The 22883-nt window shown below is 49.9% G+C and overlaps 2 protein-coding genes across 4 annotated transcripts; both read left to right on the forward strand.

The window, feature by feature from the left end:
- The first annotated feature begins 1657 nt into the window (after positions 1-1657).
- LOC101832429 (H-2 class I histocompatibility antigen, Q9 alpha chain) lies at positions 1658-3262 on the forward strand. Its single transcript, XM_021223826.2, is given in 5 exon segments — positions 1658-2239; positions 2445-2491; positions 2493-2715; positions 2888-3108; positions 3110-3262. Coding segments are annotated over 5 exon segments (714 nt in total). The 5' UTR covers positions 1658-2169.
- An 8573-nt stretch (positions 3263-11835) lies between these two features.
- Positions 11836-15843, forward strand: LOC101832695 (H-2 class I histocompatibility antigen, D-37 alpha chain). Of its 3 annotated transcripts, XM_040732472.1 has the most exons (9): positions 11836-11980; positions 12155-12424; positions 12665-12940; positions 13642-13683; positions 13784-14059; positions 14187-14303; positions 14477-14506; positions 14633-14680; positions 14826-15843. In XM_040732472.1, exons 1-8 carry the CDS (start codon positions 11905-11907, stop codon positions 14674-14676), a joined length of 1131 nt encoding a protein of 376 aa, XP_040588406.1. In that variant the 5' UTR covers positions 11836-11904; the 3' UTR covers positions 14677-14680; positions 14826-15843. The 3 variants fall into 3 exon arrangements, with proteins under 3 accessions (XP_040588406.1, XP_040588407.1, XP_040588408.1); XM_040732473.1 differs by lacking the exon at positions 13642-13683; XM_040732474.1 differs by lacking the exons at positions 13642-13683; positions 13784-14059.
- Positions 15844-22883: the final 7040 nt, after the last annotated feature.

Here is a 22883-nt window from a genome sequence, read left to right on the forward strand (position 1 = left end):
GCACTGTATGTGGCCCTGGAATTGGACTGCAGATGGAGATTCTTTTTATCTCAGAAGTGTGGACTTTCCCGTGGCCTTAATTCAAAATAGTGGTTTGTTCAAAAAGCCTACATTTGGCAAGACTGTGCCCTCCACTGGCAAGACAATGTGAAGAAAGGACATTTGTGTACATGATGCCAGGAGAACGTGGGAAGGCACAAGTCCACCCTGAGAGGGATTCCACAGAGAACGTGTATGGAAACAGGTATGGTGGTTCATAACTTTAATGCTAGCCATTGGGAGACACTAGCAAACAGTTTCCAGGCCAGTTTAGTCTCCATAGAGAGTTCTAAGCCAGCTAAGGCTACATAATGGGACCTTATCTCAAAAATAAATGAATACATAAATAAATAAAAACAACAACAATAAAAGAGAAGAACTGTTATATGGAGGAAATTGTTAACTGGTTCCATAAGTGCAGTGGCTGAGAAAGCGCATCCTGCATGGCAGGAGTCAGGGCAGGAAGAGTCTGCAGTCATCACCAAGGGCTGAGTTGTGTGGTTTGAGGTCATGACCTCTGCAGAAGGTAGGGGCTGGGGACAGAAATAGGAGGAAAACAATGAAAGTCATAGTGGTTAAAAGTGACAGCGTGGAGTGACTTCAGGAAGATGGGTCAGGATTCTGGTCCACGTGATTGTGAATCCCAGAAGTCTGTATCCTGGATAAACCCTGTGTCTCTGCGGAGGGTACTTTCTACAGTTTTAGTGAACCTTGTTTAGCTGAGGTCTGAAAATAACAAGTCACACATGACAGATAAAAGTGGCATTACATTCTAGATTTGACCTTTCTGTCTAATGAGATCTCTGTCCTGCCAGTCTATGCCACCCAGCACAAGAATCATTCTCAGCCCTGTGTCCAGAGCTGAAGTACTCAGGGTCCACTCAGTGTTCAGCTCCACTGTCCACACTGCACAGGGCTGAGGTGCTCAAGGTCCACTCAGTGTTCAGCTCCACTGTCCACACTGCACAGGACTGAGGTGCTCAGGGTCCACTCAGTGTTCAGCTCCACTGTCCACACTGCACAGGGCTGAGGTACTCAGGGTCCACTCAGTGTTCAGATCCACTGTCCACACCATGCACATCCATCTTCCTGCTCTCATCAGCTCCTGTGTCATCACTGCGAGTGTGAGTGCGGGACAGACAGCTGTGGGTGGGAGGGGCCTGCTCCGTGAAACTGTTCACGTCTTTCTGTTAAATACTTTATTTGATTTCATGTGCACTGGTATGAGGGTGTTGTTTCCCCTGGAACTGGGGTCACAGACAGTTGTGAACTGCCATGTGGGTCCTGGGAATTGAAGAGCAGCCAGTGCTCTTACTGCTGAGCCATCTCTCCAGTCCCGATTGCTCACTTCTTCGTGTGACCAAGTTATTAATTAAACCAGGTCATAGGAGCATCTACACAGTGACAAGTGCAATGTGGGCTGCATTCAGGCACTGCAGGGAAGGGGACAGCTGAGTTGAAGCTATGCTCTGGCTTCTCACAAAGATCATCCTAAAGTAAAACTGGGGCCAGAGATGCCTCATCTGGGAAGAAACACGTGGAGACTCTGGGTCTTGCACGTGACTGTTCAACCCATTCATTTACAAATGGAGAACTCAGATTCCCAACCAGTCAGGCTTGGCAGTGTGAGCGCCCCCTGCAGGTGGACACAGGAGCCTGGTGTCTGTGGGAATCTGTGTGGTGCTTGCAGGCCAGGGCCTCTGCTTTAAAGAGAAATCATGTCTCCCCTGCATTCCTGAGCAGCTCAGGGTCATCGTGGAGATTTGGGAGTTGAGACAGGAAAGAGCAAAACAACTGTGTTTACGCAGATTGTTTCCCTGGGATTACCATCAGACTGGCTCTGGGCCAGGGTTCACAGAGACAATGTTATACAGTGTAATACACAGGGCTCCAGGACAAAGTCTCAAGTCCTCAGAATTGCTTTCTGGGATTAAGAGCTTGAAGGTCGGGTTCCAGTTGGGAAGGATAGGCTTTTAGTTTCACTTCTTGCTCTGTCAGTGGCTGTCAAGTTGGACCCCAGTGTGACAGCAATGTCACAACCATGAGACTAGGCTCCTAGAGAACAGGATAGAAGTCTCTGTGAAAACAAATTACAACAAGGCTGTGCTTTGGCTCACACTAACCCTGAAGATGGGGATCCCTGTGCTCTGTACCCTCCTGCTCCTGGCGGCCGCCCTAGCCCGGACCCAGACCCGCGCGGGTGAGTGCGGGGTCGGGAGGGGAAACGGCGTCTGCGGGGAGGGCGGGGGGCGGCACCGGGGAAGCCGCGGCCCCGCATCGCCCGGCCAGACCCTCCCGCCCCTTCCCCTCCCGCGTCCTGAGCCCCGCGCCCCGCTCCCCTCCCGGCCGCGCACCTGCCCGGGGTCCCGGGAGGAAGCCGGGGTCTCACCGCGCTCCGCCCCCAGGCTCGCACTCCATGCTATATTTCTCCACCATCTCCTCCCGGCCCGGCCTCGGGGGAGACCTGGTTCTTCGCTGTCGGCTACGTGGACGACACGCAGTTCGTGGGCTTAGACAGCGACTCGGAGAATCCGAGGATGGAGCCGCGGGCGCCGCGGATGGAGAGGGAGGGGCCGGAGTATTGGGAGAGGGAGACACTGAAAGCCAAGGGCCATGAGCAGAGTTTCCGAGTGAGCCTGAGGACCCTGCTTGGCTACTACAACCAGAGTGAGGAAGGTGAGTGACCCCGGGTCGGAGGTTACGACCTTCAAGTCCCTATATAAGGCCCGAAGTCCCCTGGGGTTCCAAGTTCCAGGTCCAGGAAGAGGAGATAGGGACCAGGACCCGTTTTCCCTTTCAGTTTAGAGGTCTCAGCATGGTTAATGAGTGGGAGGTGCTGTCTCCCCAGGCTCTCACACCATCCAGACTATGGTCGGCTGTCACGTGGGGTCGGACGGACGCCTCCTCCTTGGGTACAGTCAGTCTGCCTATGAAGGCGACGATTACATCGCCCTGAACGAGGACCTGAGGACGTGGGCAGCGGCAAACACAGCAGCACAGATCACCCGGCACAAGTTCAAGCAGGCTTGTGTTGGAGAGAGAATGAGGGCCTACCTGGAGGACGGCACAGTGCGTGCAGTGGCTCCACAGACACCTGGAGCACGGGAAGGAGCAGCTGCTGCGCACAGGTGCAGGCGCCCAGGGCAACTCCTCCCCCTGCCCTCGGGCTGGGCTCAAAACTGACTTCAGCTGGGGTGCCGCCCCTGTCTCTACTTATTTCTAATTTTCTTAACTTCAATACACGAAAAATCACAATTTGAAATTAACCACAACAGAGGCTGTACATCTCAGTGAATATATATACTTGGTATAGCCATATTGATCTTGTGGAGGTTCAAATTGGATTTTATACATTCCATATCAAATATATTGCATTCACGTATCCAGCACCAACAGGCAGAAAAAAATATGAAGGAAGTTAGAAAGAAAATCCATGACAGATATATAACTAGAAAACAATTAGCTTTATGAACTGCGTCCAAAAAGTACCGGTGGTCAATCTTTCCTCATCCGCAATATTTAGACTTTCTTGTTGTCTTTTAGTCAGGTTATACTATACACACTATGTACAGTTATTTACATATGTACATATATTGTAGGCCGCCTTTGAGGAAAGACAGTGTAGTTTTTCTTTCGAGACTGTGAGCTCACTTAATACAGTACATGCTAGTTCATCCATGTTCCTGTGTATATTGTGATAAGGTTGTTTAGAGCCAAATGGTATTCCATTTTATATGTGTACCAAATTTCCATTATCTACTCATCTGTTGATGGGTTAAATCCAATGATTAGTGACTAAATCAAAAACAACCATGAGTTGTAAATATCTTACCCGTAGGGTGTGGACTTATGGCCAGGAATAAAATAGCTAGGTCATATGGGAGCTTTTTTATTACTTTTTTAGTAAATATCAAAAATAATTCCACAATGACTGTGTTAATTTGAGCACACACACACATTGGCGGGAGGGAGAGGGGGAGAGAGGGGGGGAGTAGCAGGGCTCTCTCTCTCTCTCCATGTCCTCTCCAGGATTTGCTGTCAGATTTCTTGGTGACAGTCATTCTGACTGGGGTGAAGTGCTATCACAAAGCAGTTTAACTTTCATTTTTCTTTCATTCTTTTATGGGGATGAGTGTTTTCCCTGCACGTGTAAATGTGGACCCTGTGTGTCCCTGGTGTCTGGGGTCAGAGAGGGTGTCAGATTCCCTGGACTCAAGTCATGTCCAGTGAGTCTAAACCAGGTCCTCTGCAAGAGCATCAACCTATGAACCAACTCTCCAGCCTCCAAAGTAGTTTAATCTGCATTTTCATGATGGCTAGAGATACTGAAAACACTAAACATATTAGTGGACATTTTTGCTTTTCATGTTATTAAGGTAACAGTTCTCTTCACAGTTGGTTGATTGACAATGTTAGTTCCGTGGTGTTTAGTTTCTGCAATTCTCCGTAAACTGAGGGCTCTAGTCCCTTGTCCGAAGTCCAGCTGGTACAGGTTTCCCCTATTGTGGCTTCTGTCCCCTCTGCTGATTGTGTCCTGGGCTGTGAAGACACTGTATCTTTATGCTGATGTGTGGCCTAATGAGCTCCTGTGGTATTGTCCTATTCTGAGGTTCTTGTCTACCCCAGTATCTGGAAGGGTATCCCCTAAGTGGTCCTCTTGAACTGAACTCTGGGTGTTTCAAGTCTTGAACTTAATAAGGTCTTTGCTTATTTCAAGTTAAATTTTGTACAAGGTGGGAGGTGAGATTCTAAATTCATCTTCTCAGCCAGAAAAGCAGTGTTGCCGCATCATGTGTGGAATGGGCTCTTTTCGAATATGTGTTTTGTGTTCTTTGTTGAAAATTAAATATGCGTAGCTTTGTCATTTTATTTCCAGGAGCACTATCCTATGCCTTGGATTTTTCTATTTTATTGCAGTTCCATGCTGTCTTATTACTGTAGCTCTGCACTGAGGTTGGGAGTACACCAACTTAACATTGTTTGGCTGTTTATGGTCTGTTGTCATTCCATACAAATTCATTAATTCTAAAGTATAGAATATATCAGTTTTATAAATATTGCAGATTATATCAATGTATTAATTTGTATGGCCATTTTCCCAATATTAACTCTGTCAATCCAGGAGCAAGGATTGTCTTTCCAGATTCTGACAATGTCTTCTATGAAGTTTAAATCTGTGTCGGATTTTAAACTTTTTGTGGTAGTTCTCTCATTTCTTTTGTTGGACATATCTCTAAACACTTAATTCTAGTGGAGTTGCTAGTTACATTTCCTAAAATACACTGCTGGGATAAATGAAGACTACGTTTCATATTGATTTGTATATCTGGCAACCATGAGTGTTTATTAGGTCCAAGAGTTTTCCTGTGGACTCAACAAGGTCATTTAAGTAAAGAACCAAGTTGTCTGCAAGTAGGGTCAGTGTGATTTCTTCCTGTCCTACTTTGATCCCTTTTATGCCAAATTTCTGTCTACTTCTGACAGGTTAAATAAAATCATCACTATATTAAATACAAAGGTGGAGAGTGTGCACCATTGTCTCCTTCCTGGCTTTAAGACAAGTTTTGGGTGTCTGTCCTTTGGACATAATATCCACCTGTCTTCCTATCTCTCAAATACGGGAGGTGGGAAGTTCTATAGGGTCTCCTGACCCTTTATGAGAGACTGGCTCTCCCAGGGCTCACCCTTCTGTCAGGACAGTTCAGAGTGTGTCTCAGCAGGGAAGGAGAGAAAGTCCCTGAAATGACCAAGGCAGTAACCTTTAGTCTGCAGTGCTGTGTGGGCCATAGCCTTGCTCAGGCCCAGTTCTCTGCCCACATCTGAGGTCTCTGGAGTCTGCTTCCATGCCACCCACACATGGCTTTCTTTCCTCGGGTGGGAGAGGAAAGAGCCACACTCAGGAAGAAGGTAACTGTCCTGAGAGGGGTCCCCTGAGACCCTTGGGGTCCATGAGAGTTCACCCGGCCCAGAGTCCCCCCCACCTTCACCTCCAGCCTTCTGAAGCCTGACCAGGTCCTGCTCTATTCTTTTCTAGGCAGGGACAGTGGCCAGGACTCTGGCGAGATGGCCATGGATGTTGAGGTGACATGTAGGGAAAGACAGGGGACACATGTTTGGGCTGGAGAGAGTCTTTTCACTTGGACGTTTTGAGTGAGGAGTAAGCTATTCAGAATGTCACCACTTTACAATGACATCTGCCCTGTATCTTGTAGGATATGGTCACTCCCTTTTGGAAGACTGAACTCTGTAGGAATCATCCAGACCACTTCTCCAGACAGGGTGATCTGATTGTCCTCCCACCACTCAGAAGTCTGGGCTTAGTCTCCTCACCCAGGGAAGCCCCCACCTCCCCTCCACTCCCCCACCCCACCCCAGGGGGAAGTGCCTGAAACAGGTACTACAGAATGTTTTGTTTTGGAGACAGGGTTTCTCAGTGAATCAGTCCTGGCTTTCCTGGAACTCACTCTGTAGAGCAGCCTGGCCTCAAACCCACAGAGATCCTCCTGCCTCTGCCTCCTCCTGAGTGCTGGGATTCAAGGCGTGGGCCACCAACGCCTGGCATTCACCAGACATCTTCACAGTTAACTTGACTGGACTTAGCATCACCCAGGAGCCGCCCCTCTGGGTGTGTCTGTGAGGGTGTTTCTAGCCAGGTTTAACCGAGGAGGAAAGAACCACACCACGTTGACTATAAGGTGGCTCCACTCATGGGCTGGAGTCTCAAGAGAAAGCCAGCAGGACACTGGAGTCCCCCTTCCTCTGTCCCCTAACCAGGACATGAGCAGGCCATCTCCTGCCACCGTGAACAGTAACAGGTCCCACCTTTCTGTCTTGAGGGTCTGACACCTGTCGCTTCCCTAAGTGGCTTCCCATCAGGTATTTTGCCACAGGGCACAGGGTTGGAGACAAAGCTCCTTCCCCACATCCAGGGCTCCCTGAGTGGCACCCCTAATCTTTTAGGGACCTTCACCCGGGTCTAACCGGGATCTTTGGCTTTGGTGCAGAAAAGGATTATGGGCTACTAGAGTTGGGGTTTAATAAACATTTTTCTATTTTTTTTAATTTTAAGGTGGCATAAAATTTTTATTGTGTGTGTGTGAGAGAGAGAGAGAGAGAGAGAGAGACAGAGAGACAGAGAGAGAGAGAGAGAGAGAGAGAGAGAGAGAGAGAGAGAGAGAGAGAGAGAGAGAGAGAGAAACCACACCTCATGTGTGGAAGCCACAGGACAACTGGCCGGAGTCTGTTCTCTTCTTCCACCATGTAGGTCCAGGGATGGCACTCAGGGATGACACGCCTGTAGGCAAGCGCCTTCACCCACTGAGTCATCTCTCTGTCCCAATAAAGGTACTTTTGAAGGTCTGATCACTTCTGTGTTACTTATAAAGACCCATTTTAATAGACTTAGAGTAAGTAGAAGCTCTCGGTAAAGACAGCCTGCGTCTCTTGTGGGTCTGTTCCTGGCATTCTTCCCCCCTTGGGTTTCCTTCATTCTCTCTGCCAAACATTTAGTGTGTTCTGCAGACTCATCCTCATGTCCCCGAGTGTGCTATTTCTCCAGAACGGTACATCTGCGTCTTTGTCACAAGATCGCATGGAGTAACAAGGTGCTGAATCTTGGGTGTGTTGGTCCTGAGCTTCTCACCTTCTTTATTTACATTCTGACAATGTATTGGTCAGCGTCATCAGCTTCTTTAGAAAGCCTTCAGATTCTGCAACTCTTTTGGACCCCAGCCACCGAGACGTAGCAGTATCTGTCAGTGAGGGAACCTCCTTGCCGTCTTTGCTTACAACAGCCAAGTTGAGAAACCCAGGTTGGCCCCCACAGAGCATCTGTGAACAGACTTGGACCTCCTCTGTCCAGTTTCCCTTGGTCTGTAACAAGAATGTCCCTTACTCAGAAGCGGGGCACTCTGCTGTGGGTCTAGACTCCTTGCTTTCATGGAAACCTCATTTGTCCTTTGGACTGTGTAGTCCTTCCACTATTCACCAGGGCATCATCAGCTACCTCTGTGACATCCAATTCTCACGACAAAGAACAAAGCTTCATTCCTCGTCCACTTCCGTGAGTTCCTGACGGCTGCTGACTGGAGATATTCATCTTTATTTTGACGCAACAGACTGCCTAGGAGGTGCCATGTAAAAGAACCAATAAAAGAATTAAGAAAGGTGCCAAGGAGCCAGCGTTGGTGGTGCATGCCTTTAATCCCAGCACTGGGGAGGCAGAGGCAGGCGGATCTCTGTGAGTTCAAGGCCAGCCTGGTCTACAGAGTGAGTTCCATGACAGTCAGGGCTACACAGAGAAACCATGTCTCAAAAAAAAAAAAAAAAACAGAAATAAAGAAAGAAGGAAGCCATACTAAGAGCATATGTGTGGGCTTGTCACACTTTGCTGTCTTCACAAACAGCTGTACACACTACTGGGATGAGTTTTGAAGCTATTAGCCTCAATCATGGTGCTAAGGAACCTACGTGAGATCAGAAGATGGGTATTGGGGGACACCTGGCAGGGTTACACTTGTTAAGGTGAGTCTAGACCACAGGGATGCAGGAAGGAAGGACGTCTCCTCTGTGGACATGTTAACAACCTGAGACTCCCAGAGACCATCTGAGAGAGGACTTGGGTTCTAGTCAAGGTCACAGGCTTCCTTGCCTTAAACTCTGATCATTATTTCTTTAATGCTGTTTTTCCAGAGGACCCGGGTTCAATTCCCAGCACCCACATATTGGCTCACAACCATCTGTAACTCGAGTTCCAAGGTATCTGACGCCCTCTGCAGGCCTCTTTGGGCACTGTCAACCTTTGTCAACCTGTGCAGACCTGTGTCTGCCAGACCTGGGATCCAAGGACCTGCAAGAAAGAGGCTGCAGACAACTTTACTTCACTTTCAGTGTACTTTTACACATGAGTGTTACAAAGAAAGGAATGATCCAAGGAAGGCTGTTTGCCTTCAGAAAAACATGTAAATAAATGTCAGTAAGCACATGCTAAATATTAATAGAACAGCCCTTCCCCCAGAGCTTTCTCAGGACAGACCAGTTTAAATAAACACAGTTGCCTGGCCCGCACTATGGATTATACCAGGGAGAACTTGGGTCATATCCAGATTCAGGGAAGACTGACCAGATTGGGTTCTATAGCTATGTCTATCATCATCCAACAAGAATAATCGTGTCCTGCCAGGCGGTGGTGGCGCACGCCTTTAATCCCAGCACTCGGGAGGCAGAGGCAGGCGGATCTCTGTGAGTTCGAGGCCGGGCTGGACCGATAGCCTCCGAAACAATACAGAGAAACCCTGTCTCGTAAAAACCAAAAAAAAAAAAAAAAAAAAAAAAAAAGAATAATCCGTGTCCTAAAAACAGAATGTAAATGCTTATCGTAGGAGGCAGGAAATCACGTCCAGGAACAGTGCAGAGAACAAAATGAACCCGAGGTTACAAGGCCCTCTGCCTTTTAATTCTGGAGTTTCTCTTACAGGTCCCCCAAGGGGTTGTTCATCATACATCATTCTCTTACCATGTTCCGACTGGGCAATTTGTGCCATATGAATGCAGGTTCTCCAATTTGGTATATAAATGAGTCTTTGTAGTACAATAGATAACATTGCTCCTATCCTTCCCCATTGTCCCCGCCACACCCTATTAGGTCCTCAGGTTGAGATGTAGAGGGGGACCAGGGACTCACTCGCGTTTCCTGCCTTCCTCCATCTGTATAAGCTGCCACTCAGCCTGGGAGCCTCCATAAACTGACCACCATTAGCGGTTCTGTTATTTTCCGTTTGTCTTCTCCCTTGGCTCTGCCGCCCTGCATGGGTTCAGTCACGTGTTTCCTAGATCCCCTAACTGAGTCTTGAGTTTCCTTCCTGGCGCCACCCTTCAGAGTGCTCCATGAGCCTGTGTATTTGGTTAGCATGAGATCCAAACCAGTCAGCTCCCCGGTGCTACCCCTGTCCACTGTGAATCCTGCCCACCGCGGCAGCACGTCAGTATTCATTGAGGGAAAAAAAACTCTTTTCTGGGGCTGGAGAGACGGCTCAGAGGTTAAGAGCACTGGCTGCTCTTCCAGAGGTCCTGAGTTCAATTCCCAGCAACCACACGGTGGCTCACAACCATCTGTAGACCATCTGTAGTGAGATCTGGTTTATCCCAGCACTGACCCCCACTCAAGATAGTGAATGTCTGCATTTGTTAGTTTTGTCATTGCTGTTACCAGATACCCAACAAGGCTAACTTTGGCCGGCCCCAGGAGATACAGGCCATCATGAAGGGGACAGCATGGTGGCAGGTACAGGAGGTGGCTAGTACAGTGCAGTCACCACCAGGAAGGCCAGGGGTTGAGTTCTTTGCCCAGCAACCCCCCCCTCGCCTATGACCTCAGCCTGTGACCACTGCCTGGGGAATGGTGCCACACTTATTCCCACCTCAGTTAAGCTAATCTGGAACCTCTCTCGCAGACAGATTTGTGTCCTAGGTGATTACTGACACCCCCTCCCCTATTCTCTCTTCTCTTCTTTTTTCTTTCTTCTTTCTTTTGGTTTTTTGAGACAGGGTTTCTCTGTATTGTTTTGGAGGCTGTCCTGGAACTCGCTCTTGTAGACCAGGCTGGCCTCGAACTCACAGAGATCCTCCTGCCTCTGCCTCCCGAGTGCTGGGATTAAAGGCGTGGGCCACCAACGCCCGGCCCTCCCTTCTTTTCAATGTGTCTCTTTCCCCTGTTCCTAAACTAAGCCCATACCACTTGACCCTGCTTGGTTTTCTCCTTCCCCAGGAGGAATACCAACTAAAGTCCAGCTCAGACTACATTACAAGGGCCTGTTTCAAATATTAATGATTACCTGAATCAAGTAAACCTCCTAAATGATCCATCATTATAGACCTCGTTGGAAGATGGACCCAACAGTGTTTGGAAGCAAGTCTGTCACATGCCTGCAGTGCCCAGGAGGCCGGAAGAGGGAGTTGCAAGCAGCTGGGAGCCGCTATGTAGGTGCTGGGGATCGAACCCTGGCGCTCCGCAAGAGTATCTAGTGTTCTTGATTGCTGGGTTCTCTCTCCAGCCTCAAGCCCAGTGGGTTTTTTTTATATTTATTATTTATTTTTAATGTATGAGTGCTGTTTCTGCACGTATGCCTGCACACCAGAACCCATTATAGACGGAGAGATACCATGCGGTTGCTGAAAATTGAACTCAGGACCTGTGGAAGAGCAGCCTTAACCTCTGAGTGACCTCTCCAGTGCGCCCCCTCCCCCGCCGTGGTTTTAATAGAATAGAATAGAAACATTCAGTGACGGGGTCACGTTATAATCAACCATCTCATAACTACACTTACGTCGCTGTGGTGTAATATATAAGATTCCACGGAACAAAGTATTAAAAAGAATCCTCCCACGGACGGGAGAGATGGCTCAGGGTATAACTAGGTCTTACAAAGAACCTGAGGATGGGATCCCGCACTCACACGGAGTTCACAGTCACCTGTAACTCCAGCTCCAGGAAATCTTCGGTCCTCCTGGGGCACTGCACGCATACTCACAAAAACACACGGACATAATTAAAATAAATTAAAAGAACCAAAGCTTGCATAGACTCTACACCGAGACTCAGAGAAACACTGCGCTCAAGCGTTGCGAGTGCCAAGAGGGCACGGGTCCGGCTGAGGTCCCAGGTCGTGTAAAGGCTCTTACTGGTTTTCCACACACGGTTTCACTTTTTTCTCGCAATCCTGGCTGGCTTCTCCCTGGACACAAATGATGCAGGCTCAACTCTCATTCCTGTTGGACGCCTGGTCTCTAGAGCAGCCAATCAGCGACACTGTTTCCAAAGTATACTAGTCAACAGGAACACGGTTCACTCTTCACAGGGTCCGGGTAATGACCACCATGGCTACTGCTCCCAGGCCCCAGCTCCTCCTGATTCTGACCCTATTTCTGACCCAGACCCAGGCGAGTGAGTAAGGGGTGGGGAGCGAAAAGAATTCTGCGGAAAGGAGCAGGGCGCCGGGTGGGGTGGGGGAGACAATTATCCCGGAAGTGTATCTCCGCGGCTCTCACCCCTGGTGTCTCCCCTGCCTACACCGGGGTCCCGGGAGGAGGTCGGGGTCTCATCGCCCGCCTCCCCCAGGCTCGCACTCGCTGCGGTATTTCCACACCATCGCGTCCCGGCCCGGCCTCGGGGAGCCCCGGTTCATTATCGTCGGCTACGTGGACGACACGCAGTTCGTGCGCTTCGACAGCGACGCGGAGAACCCGAGGATGGAGCCGCGGGCGCCGTGGATGGAGCCGGAGGAGCCGGGTTACTGGGAGGAGGAGACGCGGAAAGCCAGGAACACAGGAAAGAACTTCAGATCCAACCTCAAGACCCTGCTGGGCTACTACAATCAGAGTGGCGATGGTGAGTGGCCGGATCACAGACACGACCCTTCCAAGCCCCCCGGGACGGGCGTGGATCTTCTTGACCCGCTGCTGGGTCGAACTTTCATCCAAACACCTGCCCGGAGCCTCAAACAGGAAAGACCCTGCAGAGTTTCGCTTAGGTTTCGGTTGCATTTCTTGTTTTTTTCAAGGTCGGGTTATGGACTGGCAGTGGGGTAGGGTGACAGCAAGGTGGCACTGACCATCGTGTCCCCGCCAGGGCCGCACACGCTGCAGTGGATGTACGGCTGCGACCTGGGGCCGGATGAACGCCTGCTCCGCGGGTACTGTCAGGAGGCTTACGACGGCCACGATTACATCTCCTTAAACGAGGACCTGCGCTCCTGGACTGCGACTGACCTGGCCTCTCAGATCTCTAAGCAAAAGTCAGAGAAAGTAGGCGAGGCCCACCACCAGAGGGCTTACCTGCAGGGCCCCTGCATAGAGTGGCTCCAGAAGTACCTGGAGTTGGGGAAGGCAGCGCTGCTGCGCTCAGGTACCTGGAGACCCCAACGCGCTTATCCTCCATAGAGTGGGCAAAAGGCTTGAGGGCACGCTCAGAGGGTGAACTGTCCAGCAGGCGCCGGACTGAGGGAGAGGGAGAGTCGGGCTGTTTTTCCTCATAGGGAAACTAATCCTTTTACAGCCTTGATGAACGCCCAGGTGTTTTTTTTTTTTTGGCTGTTTTTTTTTTTTTTTTTTTTTTTTTTTTTGGCTTTATGAGACAGGGTTTCTCTGTATTGTTTTGGAGGCTGTCGGTCCAGCCCGGCCTCGAAGTCACAGAGATCCGCCTGCCTCTGCCTCCCGAATGCTGGGATTAAAGGCCTGCGCCACCACCGCCCAGCTCCACAGGAGTTGTTTTTGTTTTGTTTTCTCTCAGGCCTCCTCCAGTGTCTCTGGAGTCTGACTCCAGCTTTTCTGAGTCTCCTGCCCCTCCCTCAGCTCAGGACCAGAAATCCCTTCTCCTCCATTAGTCTGTAGATGCAGAGCCTGAAGCCCCCCTACTGTCACCCACACATCCTAGCACACCCCAAAGAGGAGACTGCCCCAGTGTCTCCTCTACTTGGGGTCTATTAATATATGCACACACTCTAACCCCACCCCAGTTCTGCGGTCCATTCCCAGAATGGTCACATGTGCACTGCTGAGTCCCCAGGAGAAAGCAAGGTGCCTGATCTTCCCAACTCTTCCCCTCAGATCCCCCTAAGGCACATGTGACCCATCATCCTGGACCTAAAGGTGATGTCACCCTGAGATGCTATAGTTCAGTGTCATCATTGATTTAACTTAGTCTTCAGTTTACCTTGTTATTGTGGGATTTCTTAAATCTTCCACACAGATCCCCCAAAGGCACATGTGACCCATCATCCTGGACCTAAAGGTGATGTCACCCTGAGATGCTGGGCCCTGGGCTTCTACCCTGCTGACATCACCCTGACCTGGCAGAGGGAGGAGGAGGAACAGACTCAGGACATGGAGCTGGTGGAGACCAGACCTTCTGGGGATGGAACCTTCCAGAAGTGGGCGTCTGTGGTGGTGCCTTCTGGGGAGGAGCAGAAATACACATGCCATGTGCACCATGAGGGGCTGCCTGAGCCCCTCACCCTGAGATGGGGTAAGGAGGGAGTGGGTGCAGAGCTGGGGTCAGGGAAAGACGGAGCCTTCTGCAGAGCCTGAGCAGGGTCAGGGCTGAGAGCTGGGGTCATGACCCTCACCTTCCCTTCCTGTCCTTCCCTTCCCAGAGCCTCCTCAGTCCACTGTCCCCATCATGCCAGTCATTGCTGTTCTGTTTGTCCTTGGAGCTGTGACCATCATTGGAGCTGTGGTGGCTGTTGTGAGGAAGAGGAAGGGAAAAGCAGGTAGGAAAGGGCGGGGTCCGAATTCCCTCCCATCCCCTTTTAGAAGTGTGCTCTGCTCATGGAAACAATCCACACCCCCACAGCTCCTGTCTCTAACCTGGGACTTCTGTAGGTTCTGGAAACTTCCTAGGGTGGGGAACTTCCCTGGTCTCTCATGGCTTTTCTTCTCACAGGTGGAAAAAGAGGCTATGGTCAAGTTGTAGGTAAGTGTGGGGGGAACTGTCCCCGAGGCCCTTGGGCTGGAGCCGGAGCGGATGGGAGCCCCGCCAGCCCATAATTCCTCCTGCAGCCACAGGCTCTCAGTCTCCTTGTCATTTCTTCTTCTGCAGAAAGGGACAGTTCCCAGAGCTCTGACTCCTCTCTGGACTCTTGAAAAGGTGACACCCGGGGGCCTGGGATTGGGGCTGAGGCAAAGGGGAGAGGACTGTGTCCCAGGACTTCTCAGAATTTAGACATTTGAAGGAGTCGTGGTGGGACTCTGAGATGTCTTTATACTGAGTGTTCGGGACTCTTCGTCTTTAGCTTCAGACAGCTGCCTCCTGGGGACAGGTTCTCAGTCAAGAAGCAACAAATGTCTGAGGCTGTTTTTCTCCTGGGAAGAGCTGAGGAGCCCAGCCCTGCACACGGAGACCCTGCCCCTGCACCGCCCCACCCCTGCTCCCTTGCACAGCCAACCTTCCTGGTCCAGCTCGGACAGTAAGGGACATCTCCGTCCTGTCACCCTCACTGCTGCCATGAGCCACAGTCCCTGACTATCCCGCCTAAAATAAGAATCTGATTCTTGGCTAGGCATTTCCTTGCTGGAGACCACTCAGGATACGCAGCACCAACAAGTAGACGTTGCTGAGAACCGCTAAGCAAGGGAGTTCTGGTCGACCCCTCTGTAAGGCCATCGAGTGCCTTTCCTCACCTCCCTGATGAGGACAGCTGTGAGGTTCCCTCCACGCCCCTTTGTGCCACACCAAACCCAAGAGATTCTGTGTGACAAGTTCCACAGGATGAGGGGATAGCTTCAAAAGAAGGAGGTCTCCTGGAACCGGTGGTGGAACTCTTGGCCAGAGGAAAATACTGAGCTGTAGTTCTCAAGGCAATTTCTCTAGCCTTCAAGCTGTCAGCTCATGGCTCAAGAAAACTTCCCAAGAAAGGCTTCCCTCAAGAAAAGCTTCTGCTCTCTCCCTTACCCCTGGCTGGTTCTGCTCTGACACCACAGACTGTGGTGGGTGGGTCAGGAAGAGGTGGTTCGTCTTTGGAAAGGTCGAGGTCAGGGCGTTCCCGTGGGCGAGCCCTTTTCTGGAACTTTTTGCTCCAGTAAACATTTCTTATGGACACCGGATTGTTTTCAGTAAACATCAGCCCCTAGGTTGATGGGGAAGCGGGTCTCCGGCCAAGGTCTGCCGTCCCCACAATTGCTATCTGCCCTTTATACATGATAATATATATACATCTTCTGCCATTGTCCCCGCCTTTGGACAGTTACTTAAGATGATACATGAATAAACTGAGGCACGTTCAGTACTAACTGACGGCCATCCTGTTAGCATCAGATGTCTCTGTCTTTTCTTTAACGCCCATCGCTAGCCTTCCCTCATCCATGCTCCCCCACTCAGGAACAGACGGGGGGGGGGGGGTCGTTCAGATGGTTCCAATCACAGCCCCAACGATATCAGTCCGAGACATATGGCCCCATAACGGGGGCTAACACAAACCGGACCTTGACAATATGGCTGTACATGTGTCATCAAGAGTGGGCTTAAGGGTTTGGTAAAGAAAGCTTTCAATAAGAAGAGTTAAAATAGCTCAACATTTCAAAAGCCCACAAGAACCTGGTAATAGATGTTAAACAATAACTGACCAAAAAAAATTTTTTTTTGGTTTTTCGAGACAGGGTTTCTCTGTGGCTTTGGAGGCTGTCCTGGAACTCGCTCTGTAGACCAGGCTGGCCTCGAACTCACAGAGATCCGCCTGCCTCTGCCTCCCAAGTGCTGGGATTAAAGGCGTGCGCCACCAACGCCCGGCTAACTGCATATTTCTTAAATCAAGTTAATAAAATTTTTATGGTCGTCGGGCATTGGTGGCTCACGCCTTTAATCCCAGCACTCGGGAGGCAGAGGCAGGCGGATCTCTGTGAGTTCGAGGCCAGCCTGGTCTACAGAGCGAGTTCCAGGACAGCCTCCAAAGCCACAGAGAAACCCTGTCTCGAAAAACCAAAAAAAAAAAAAGAAATATGCAGTTAGCCTTGGATGATTCTGTTTTGGTTAAACCTATGTTCTGAATCACCGTGGATGATTCTATGTTTTGGTTAGCCTTGGAAGATTTCTGCGTTTACTGCACCAAGTAACAATAATGCCATCTATTTGGTTTTGCTTCACAAAAACATCCACTGAGAAAATATCTGAGAAAAAAGCCTTGCTTGAGAACTGCAAAACACACTCAGTTTCAAACTGCCTCTGTGTTTGTTTCTGTTTGTCACCACCGAATCCTTACCCACCAAGTCTTCGAGGACCCTTATCCCAGTGACCCCCCATCCCCGGCTAGGGTGGCCCGTGGCACCTTTGGTGGTATGTTTTATAGTTTCTGGGCATAATTATGTCTGTGGTTTGTCAGAAGGGTGACTTCTTCTTAAGAGTGTGTCATTTTGGTGAATAAAATATACTTTCCCAGCCAGGCCTTCAGCTAAGACTTCAGCAAATTCAAAACAGACTAATTGCCCTGGAGACAAAGTACTTACTCGAGGGCGAATTCCTAGGAGTCTACCAAGGTCAGACGTGAAATAACTTTAGTGCTAGTTTTCCACTTGCAAAAAAAAAAAAAAATGAACCTGGCAGATAGCATTAAAGACATAACTCCTAGCCAGGCGGTGGTGGCGCACACCTTTGATCCTGCGAGAGAGACAGGCATACCTCTGATTCGAGGCCAGCCTGGTCTACAAAGCTACACAGAGAAACCGTCTAGAAAAGATAAACACAAAAATAAAGAAATGTTATATGAACTTCAATATGCAGCTCTTTTTTTTTTTTCTTCGAGACAGGGTTTCTCTGTATTGTTTTGGAGGCTATTGGTCCAGCCCGGCCTCCAACTCACAAACATCCACCTGCCTCTGCCTCCCGAGTGCTGGGATTAAAGGCGTGTGCCACCAACGCCTGGCTCAATATGCAGCTCTTATATTGGCTAGGGTTCTTCTGTAGACAGAGTTTCTCTGTGGCTTTGGAGGCTGTCCTGGAACTCACTCTGTAGACCAGGCTGGCCTCAAACTCACAGAGATCCGCCTGCCTCTGCCTCCCGACCAAATGCTGGAATTAAAGGCATGCACCACCAACGCCCCTGTAGACAAGAGTTTTTAAAGAAGTCAATAATAAAGTTACTTTAGGATCCTGTGAGCCTGTTTTTTTTTTTCCATAAAAGCCTTTTTAGATAGGTAAGAATTTTTCCCTAAACCTTTCCTGCTCTGAGGATTTCTTTTTAGTGCCCTGGAGCGGATCTGGGAGCCGGCCCTCCATGTCCAGATCATTTCCTGTTGTTTCTATCTTCGTCAAGTGGAAATAGTTTTCAACAATGTAATGCAACAGTGTTCTGCAGTGACAGCAACCACTGCACAGATGTTTGCGTGCTGAGTGTGTGGCATGCTTTCGTTATTACAAGCAGACCGTACAGTGAGCCATCCCTCTTATGGTAATGCCTGTCTTTTACAGAAGGGAAACGCGGGGGGGGGCTAAAGAGCTGGGTTGGACAGGGGCTACACTTTGTTCAACTCGGATGTCTATTAATCATTAGCATACAGTTTCCTTGACGCCCACACGAGGCCAGTTAGAAGGACTGGGGCACCGGATGGCTGGATAGCTCAGTGGTCGCATGTTGCTCTTCCAGGGGACCCTAGTTCAATCTCAGGTTGAACCTACATTGGGGGTTCACAACTACCTGTAATCCCAGCTCCAGGGGACCTTTTCTGGGCTTTGTGGACACTTGCACTCACATATGTAGGTACATACGTACACGTGTACACACACACACACACACACAATGTAGACAAGGCTGGCCTCGAACTCACAGAGATATACTCTGCCTCCCCAGTGTTGGGATTAAAGGAGTGCACCACCACCACCACCACCACCACCACCACCACCACCACCACCACCACCACCACCACCACCACCACCACCACCACCACCATCACCCAGGATATTTTTACATGGCCTTGGGCTTTTAGTATATAAAACAGGTATACAAATCAAACACTAGTAATTTACTTTAAAACTAATTGCTTGGGACTGGAGAGATGGCTCAGAGGTTAAGAGCACTGACTGCTCTTCCAGAGGTCCTGAGTTCAATTCCCAGCGACCACATGGTGGCTCACAACCATCCTTAATGAGATCCGGTGCCCTCTTCTGACCTGCAGGGATACATGAAAACAGAACACTGCATGCATTAAAAAAAATAGATGTTTAAAAAAATTAAAACAAAAAATAAAAAAATAAAGAGTGCACCATGCATGTTCACAGCAAAGGCTGCAGGGAGGTCATGTGACAAACCCAGAGCGTGCACGGCCAGAGACATCTTAGATGCACAACACCTTTTGAATCTCAATTAGGTTTTGGTGGTTGTGTGTTCTAAGACCTTTTACTATTGCTTACGACTCACCACGCTGGTTACACGATGCAGAGCCCAGACTCGGGATTTAAGAGGTCTTACACGACTGACTTCCTTCATGCTGCTGTAAATCACGCTAGCGATGTGTCCTAGTCTCCTCTCTGTTGCTATGATGAAAAACACTTTAGCAAAAAATCAAAAACAAGGCCGGGCGTCGGTGGCCCATGCCTTTAATCCCAGCACTCGGGAGGCAGAGGCAGGTGGATCTCTGTGAGTTCGAGACCAGCCTGGTCTACAGAGTGAGTTCCAGGACAGCCTCCAAAGCTACAGAGAAACCCTGTCTCGAAAAACAAAAAACAAAACAAAAAAACAAAAACAAAAACTGCGGGGACTGGAAGGTTCACTGGGCTTACAGTTCCAGGGACCAGTTCATCACTAAGGGAGTCACAGCTGAAGCGTCCTGAGACAACTGCTCAAGTCAGTCACACCCACCGTTCACACCCACCGTTCACACCCACGCTGCCGGCTGGCTCTCCCACACACTATAACAAAGGAGCCCCCCTTACAGCCAGAGAAGTTGGCAGGGGCCACGAACGCTGCCGCTTACTGACTGGCAGGCAGGCAGGCGTGGCTCACCATGCTCAGTCGGCTCCCTCAGACAGCCTGGGATTTCCACCCTAGGCAGTGGTGTTTCCCACAGTTGGGCTGAGCCCTCCTACACCAATTGACTAGAAACCCCCCCTCGCCCCCAAAAGGAAAGAAAATCCCCCACCGACATGCCGCAGGCAATTCCTCGGTTGAGATTCTCTTCCCCAGTGATTCTGGGTTGTGTCCGGTTGGCATTTAACGTTAACTGGGACACGGTGAGAGGGAGGTATGAGGGTACACGACCTTCTCCACAGCTCTCCAGCCCACACCACACATTCCCATAGCCTGCAGACACACCACAAGGGTTTTCCCACAGCTGCATACAAGTTTCCCCATGATCTTCTCTATCTCTCTCATTTTTGAGATGGGGTTTCTCTGTGTAGCCTTGGTTGTCCTGGAACTCACTCTATAGGCCAGGCTGGCCTCGAACTCAGAGATCCCCCTGCCTCTGTCTCCCAAGTGTTGGGATTAAAGGTGTGCGCCACCACTGCCTGACTTCCCATAATCTCAGCAGATCAGAAGGGAACACTTTGGGGTTACCAAATTCCCTTGTAGCCATTGTTAAGCCCCCTGTCTGCCTGCATGCTGGGTTATAGATGTTTCTCTTCTCTCAATTAAGAGTTAAACTTCTATATCATCCTCGCCTCTTCCTTTCCCAAGGGGTCCGTGTTTTTTGGATCCCAGGGTAAACTCTTTAGCCCTGAGTGGACCTGAACTCTTTGGTCTCTTCACACAGCTGTCGGCTGTAGAATATGCAAGCTAGCACCTTTCTCTTATCTTCCTTTTTATTTTCTGATGATAGAGCAGATAAAGGCTCTTTCTAATCCCCCTTCTATCTAGAGTTCTTCCTTTAGGCAGCACTGCCCACAGCGGCATGTCTGGCTACCATGGCAGGGGACACGTCACCACCAACTTCACTGCAGTCCACGCTACAAGCTCTCCAGTCCAGCAGAAATTTTGAGTGTTGTGCTAGCCTTGTCAACTAGATACAACCTAGAATTGCAAGAGAAGAGTGTCAGTGAGGGACTGTCTGCATTGGCTTGGGCTGTGGACGAGTCAGTGGGAGATTGCCTTACCTGACTGACCTGGGAAGACCCAGCCTACTGTGGGTGGCGCTATTCCCTAGGCTATTCCCTAAAAAAAAAAAAAAAAAAAGCGGGGGGGTGTCTGAACTCTATGAGAGGAGAAATTGAGCTGAACAAGCAAGCAGGAGTTATCTGTACTATCTGTACGCGCCTCGACTTCCCGTTGAACGGAAACCTGCAATTATAAACTGAATGAACACCATGTAGTGGTGGTGGTGGTGATGATGGCACACGCCTTTAATCCCAGCACTCCGGAGGCAGAGGCAGCTGGATCTCTGAGTTTGAGGCCAGCCTGGTCTACAGAGTGAGTTCCAGGACAGCCTCCAAAAGATACAGAGAAACCCTGTCTCGGAAAAAAAAAAAACTAAACTAAACTAAATAAGATGAACCAATCCCTTTCTCCCACAGGCCACTTCCTGTCAGGGTATTGTATAAAGACTGAAACTAAGCTGTGGCAGGGGTGTTCTTATCACACACAGCACACACACACCACACTCACCATCAGATACCAAATGTTATATGACTCTCCTGGGGGGAGGTGAAAGGGTTGCTTCCCTCAAAATTTGGCAATTAACCGCCACTCGAAGAATGACTCAGAAGTCAGTGATGAATTTAACTGAAGGCAGTGCACACATTTGTCGGGACATGACCTAAATCCCACCACCGCTGGCTAATAGTTTTCTTTCATACCCACTTAAGGAATCTTAAGTATCTGTTTATGGCAGCAAGCAGGGAGAGGTGGAGGCTAATGAAATTCTAAGAAGAGAGGGGGGTTTCTATAAAGTTTTCTCCCTTGTTCCCCAGAGGAAAAGTGTGAACAGACTCAGTGCCAATTATCCTCTCGATTTTAAGTTCTGTCGTTCCCAAGCTGGGGGGGGGGGGTGTCTCTGCTCAGTCACCAGGGCAGCTCCTACCCCAAGATGGTGATGGTCAGGCTAAGCTTCTCCCAAACCCAGCTCCGAAAAACTTCTTCAAAGTTTATGTGTCTGGGCATTTCGCCTGTGAACCGCTTTTGTGCCTGGTGCCCTCAGAGACCAGAAGAGGTCATTATATCCCGCCCTGGAACTGGAGTTACAGAGGGCTGTGAGCCTCCGAGATGGTGCTGGGAATCGAACTCAGATCCTGTGGAAGAGCAGCCGGTGTTCTTAACCACTGGGTCATTCTCCAGCCCCCCCTCACCCATCTCTTAACCTCACTGCGTGACAATCATTTTATTTCCTCCGCTCCCTTCGAGGGTGACCAGAGACAGCCTTGGCTTTGGGAACTCACCTGGGAAACTGCTATATAAAGGTTTCCGGACCCTGCCAGTCCCGTGAGATCCCCCACCCTCACCCCCCAAGTGACAGCAGAAGGCAAAGTAAGAGCAGTGGGGATTCCTCCAGAAACTGAGATGTAAAGTCGAGGAAAAACAACTCTAAGTCTTTGCGTCCCCTTTGTCACCTCTCCGGGTAAGCATGGCTGCCGTCTTCCTCTTGTTGTCCCGTCTCCAGCGGACCTGTGTGCAAACGTGTGACAAAAACACAGGTCAGGGGCTGGAGAGATGGCTCGGAGGTTAAGAGCACTGCCTGCTCTCCCAGAGGTCCTGAGTTCAATTCCCAGCACCCACATGGTGGCTCACAACCATCTGTAGTGAGATCTGGCGCCCTCTTCTGGCCTTCAGGGGTACATGCTGGCAGAACACTATATACATAATAAATAAATCTTAAAGAAAAAAAACAGGCCTTGCCTGTCCCTTCCTCCCTTCAAACACCAACACCAAGGAAAATTCATCCCTAGCACATGCAAGGCTTAGAGGGAAGGGAGAGGGGAGGGGGAAAACGCTTGGGTTTAGGGATTCATTAGCCTGGAAGGATTGAAGACAAATTCCACGGGGGGGTGAAAGAATGGCTTCACCCTCTCAGACTCACACTTTATCTAGCAGAGGCTGGGCCATGCCTCCCCCTGCCCTCCCTAGAGTCGGTTCAGTGGAGTAAGGTCTTAGCCTTGCCTCTGGGAGCAGGCAGCTCAGCCCCGTCACCCACAGCAGCCCTCCCTGCCTCCTCTCAGGCTGGGGGAGGGCAGTGACAGGAGAAGGCTTTTGAGAAATAGGATCCTGTAGTGTAAGAGCAGGAGGCCTGGACTGCTCACTGGGGAAGCATGCCCTCCCTTCCCCCACCCCACCCCACCCCCCTCTCCCGGTCTCTTTATTTTCACTTTCCTTTGCCGAGTTAAGTTTCGATTTCCCCACAGGCTGTCTGTTTACAGTCAGATCTCTGGGTGAAAG

Source organism: Mesocricetus auratus, unplaced genomic scaffold (genome assembly GCF_017639785.1).
Source record: "Mesocricetus auratus isolate SY011 unplaced genomic scaffold, BCM_Maur_2.0 Super-Scaffold_100027, whole genome shotgun sequence".
In the NCBI taxonomy this organism is placed as follows: Eukaryota; Metazoa; Chordata; class Mammalia; order Rodentia; family Cricetidae; genus Mesocricetus; species Mesocricetus auratus.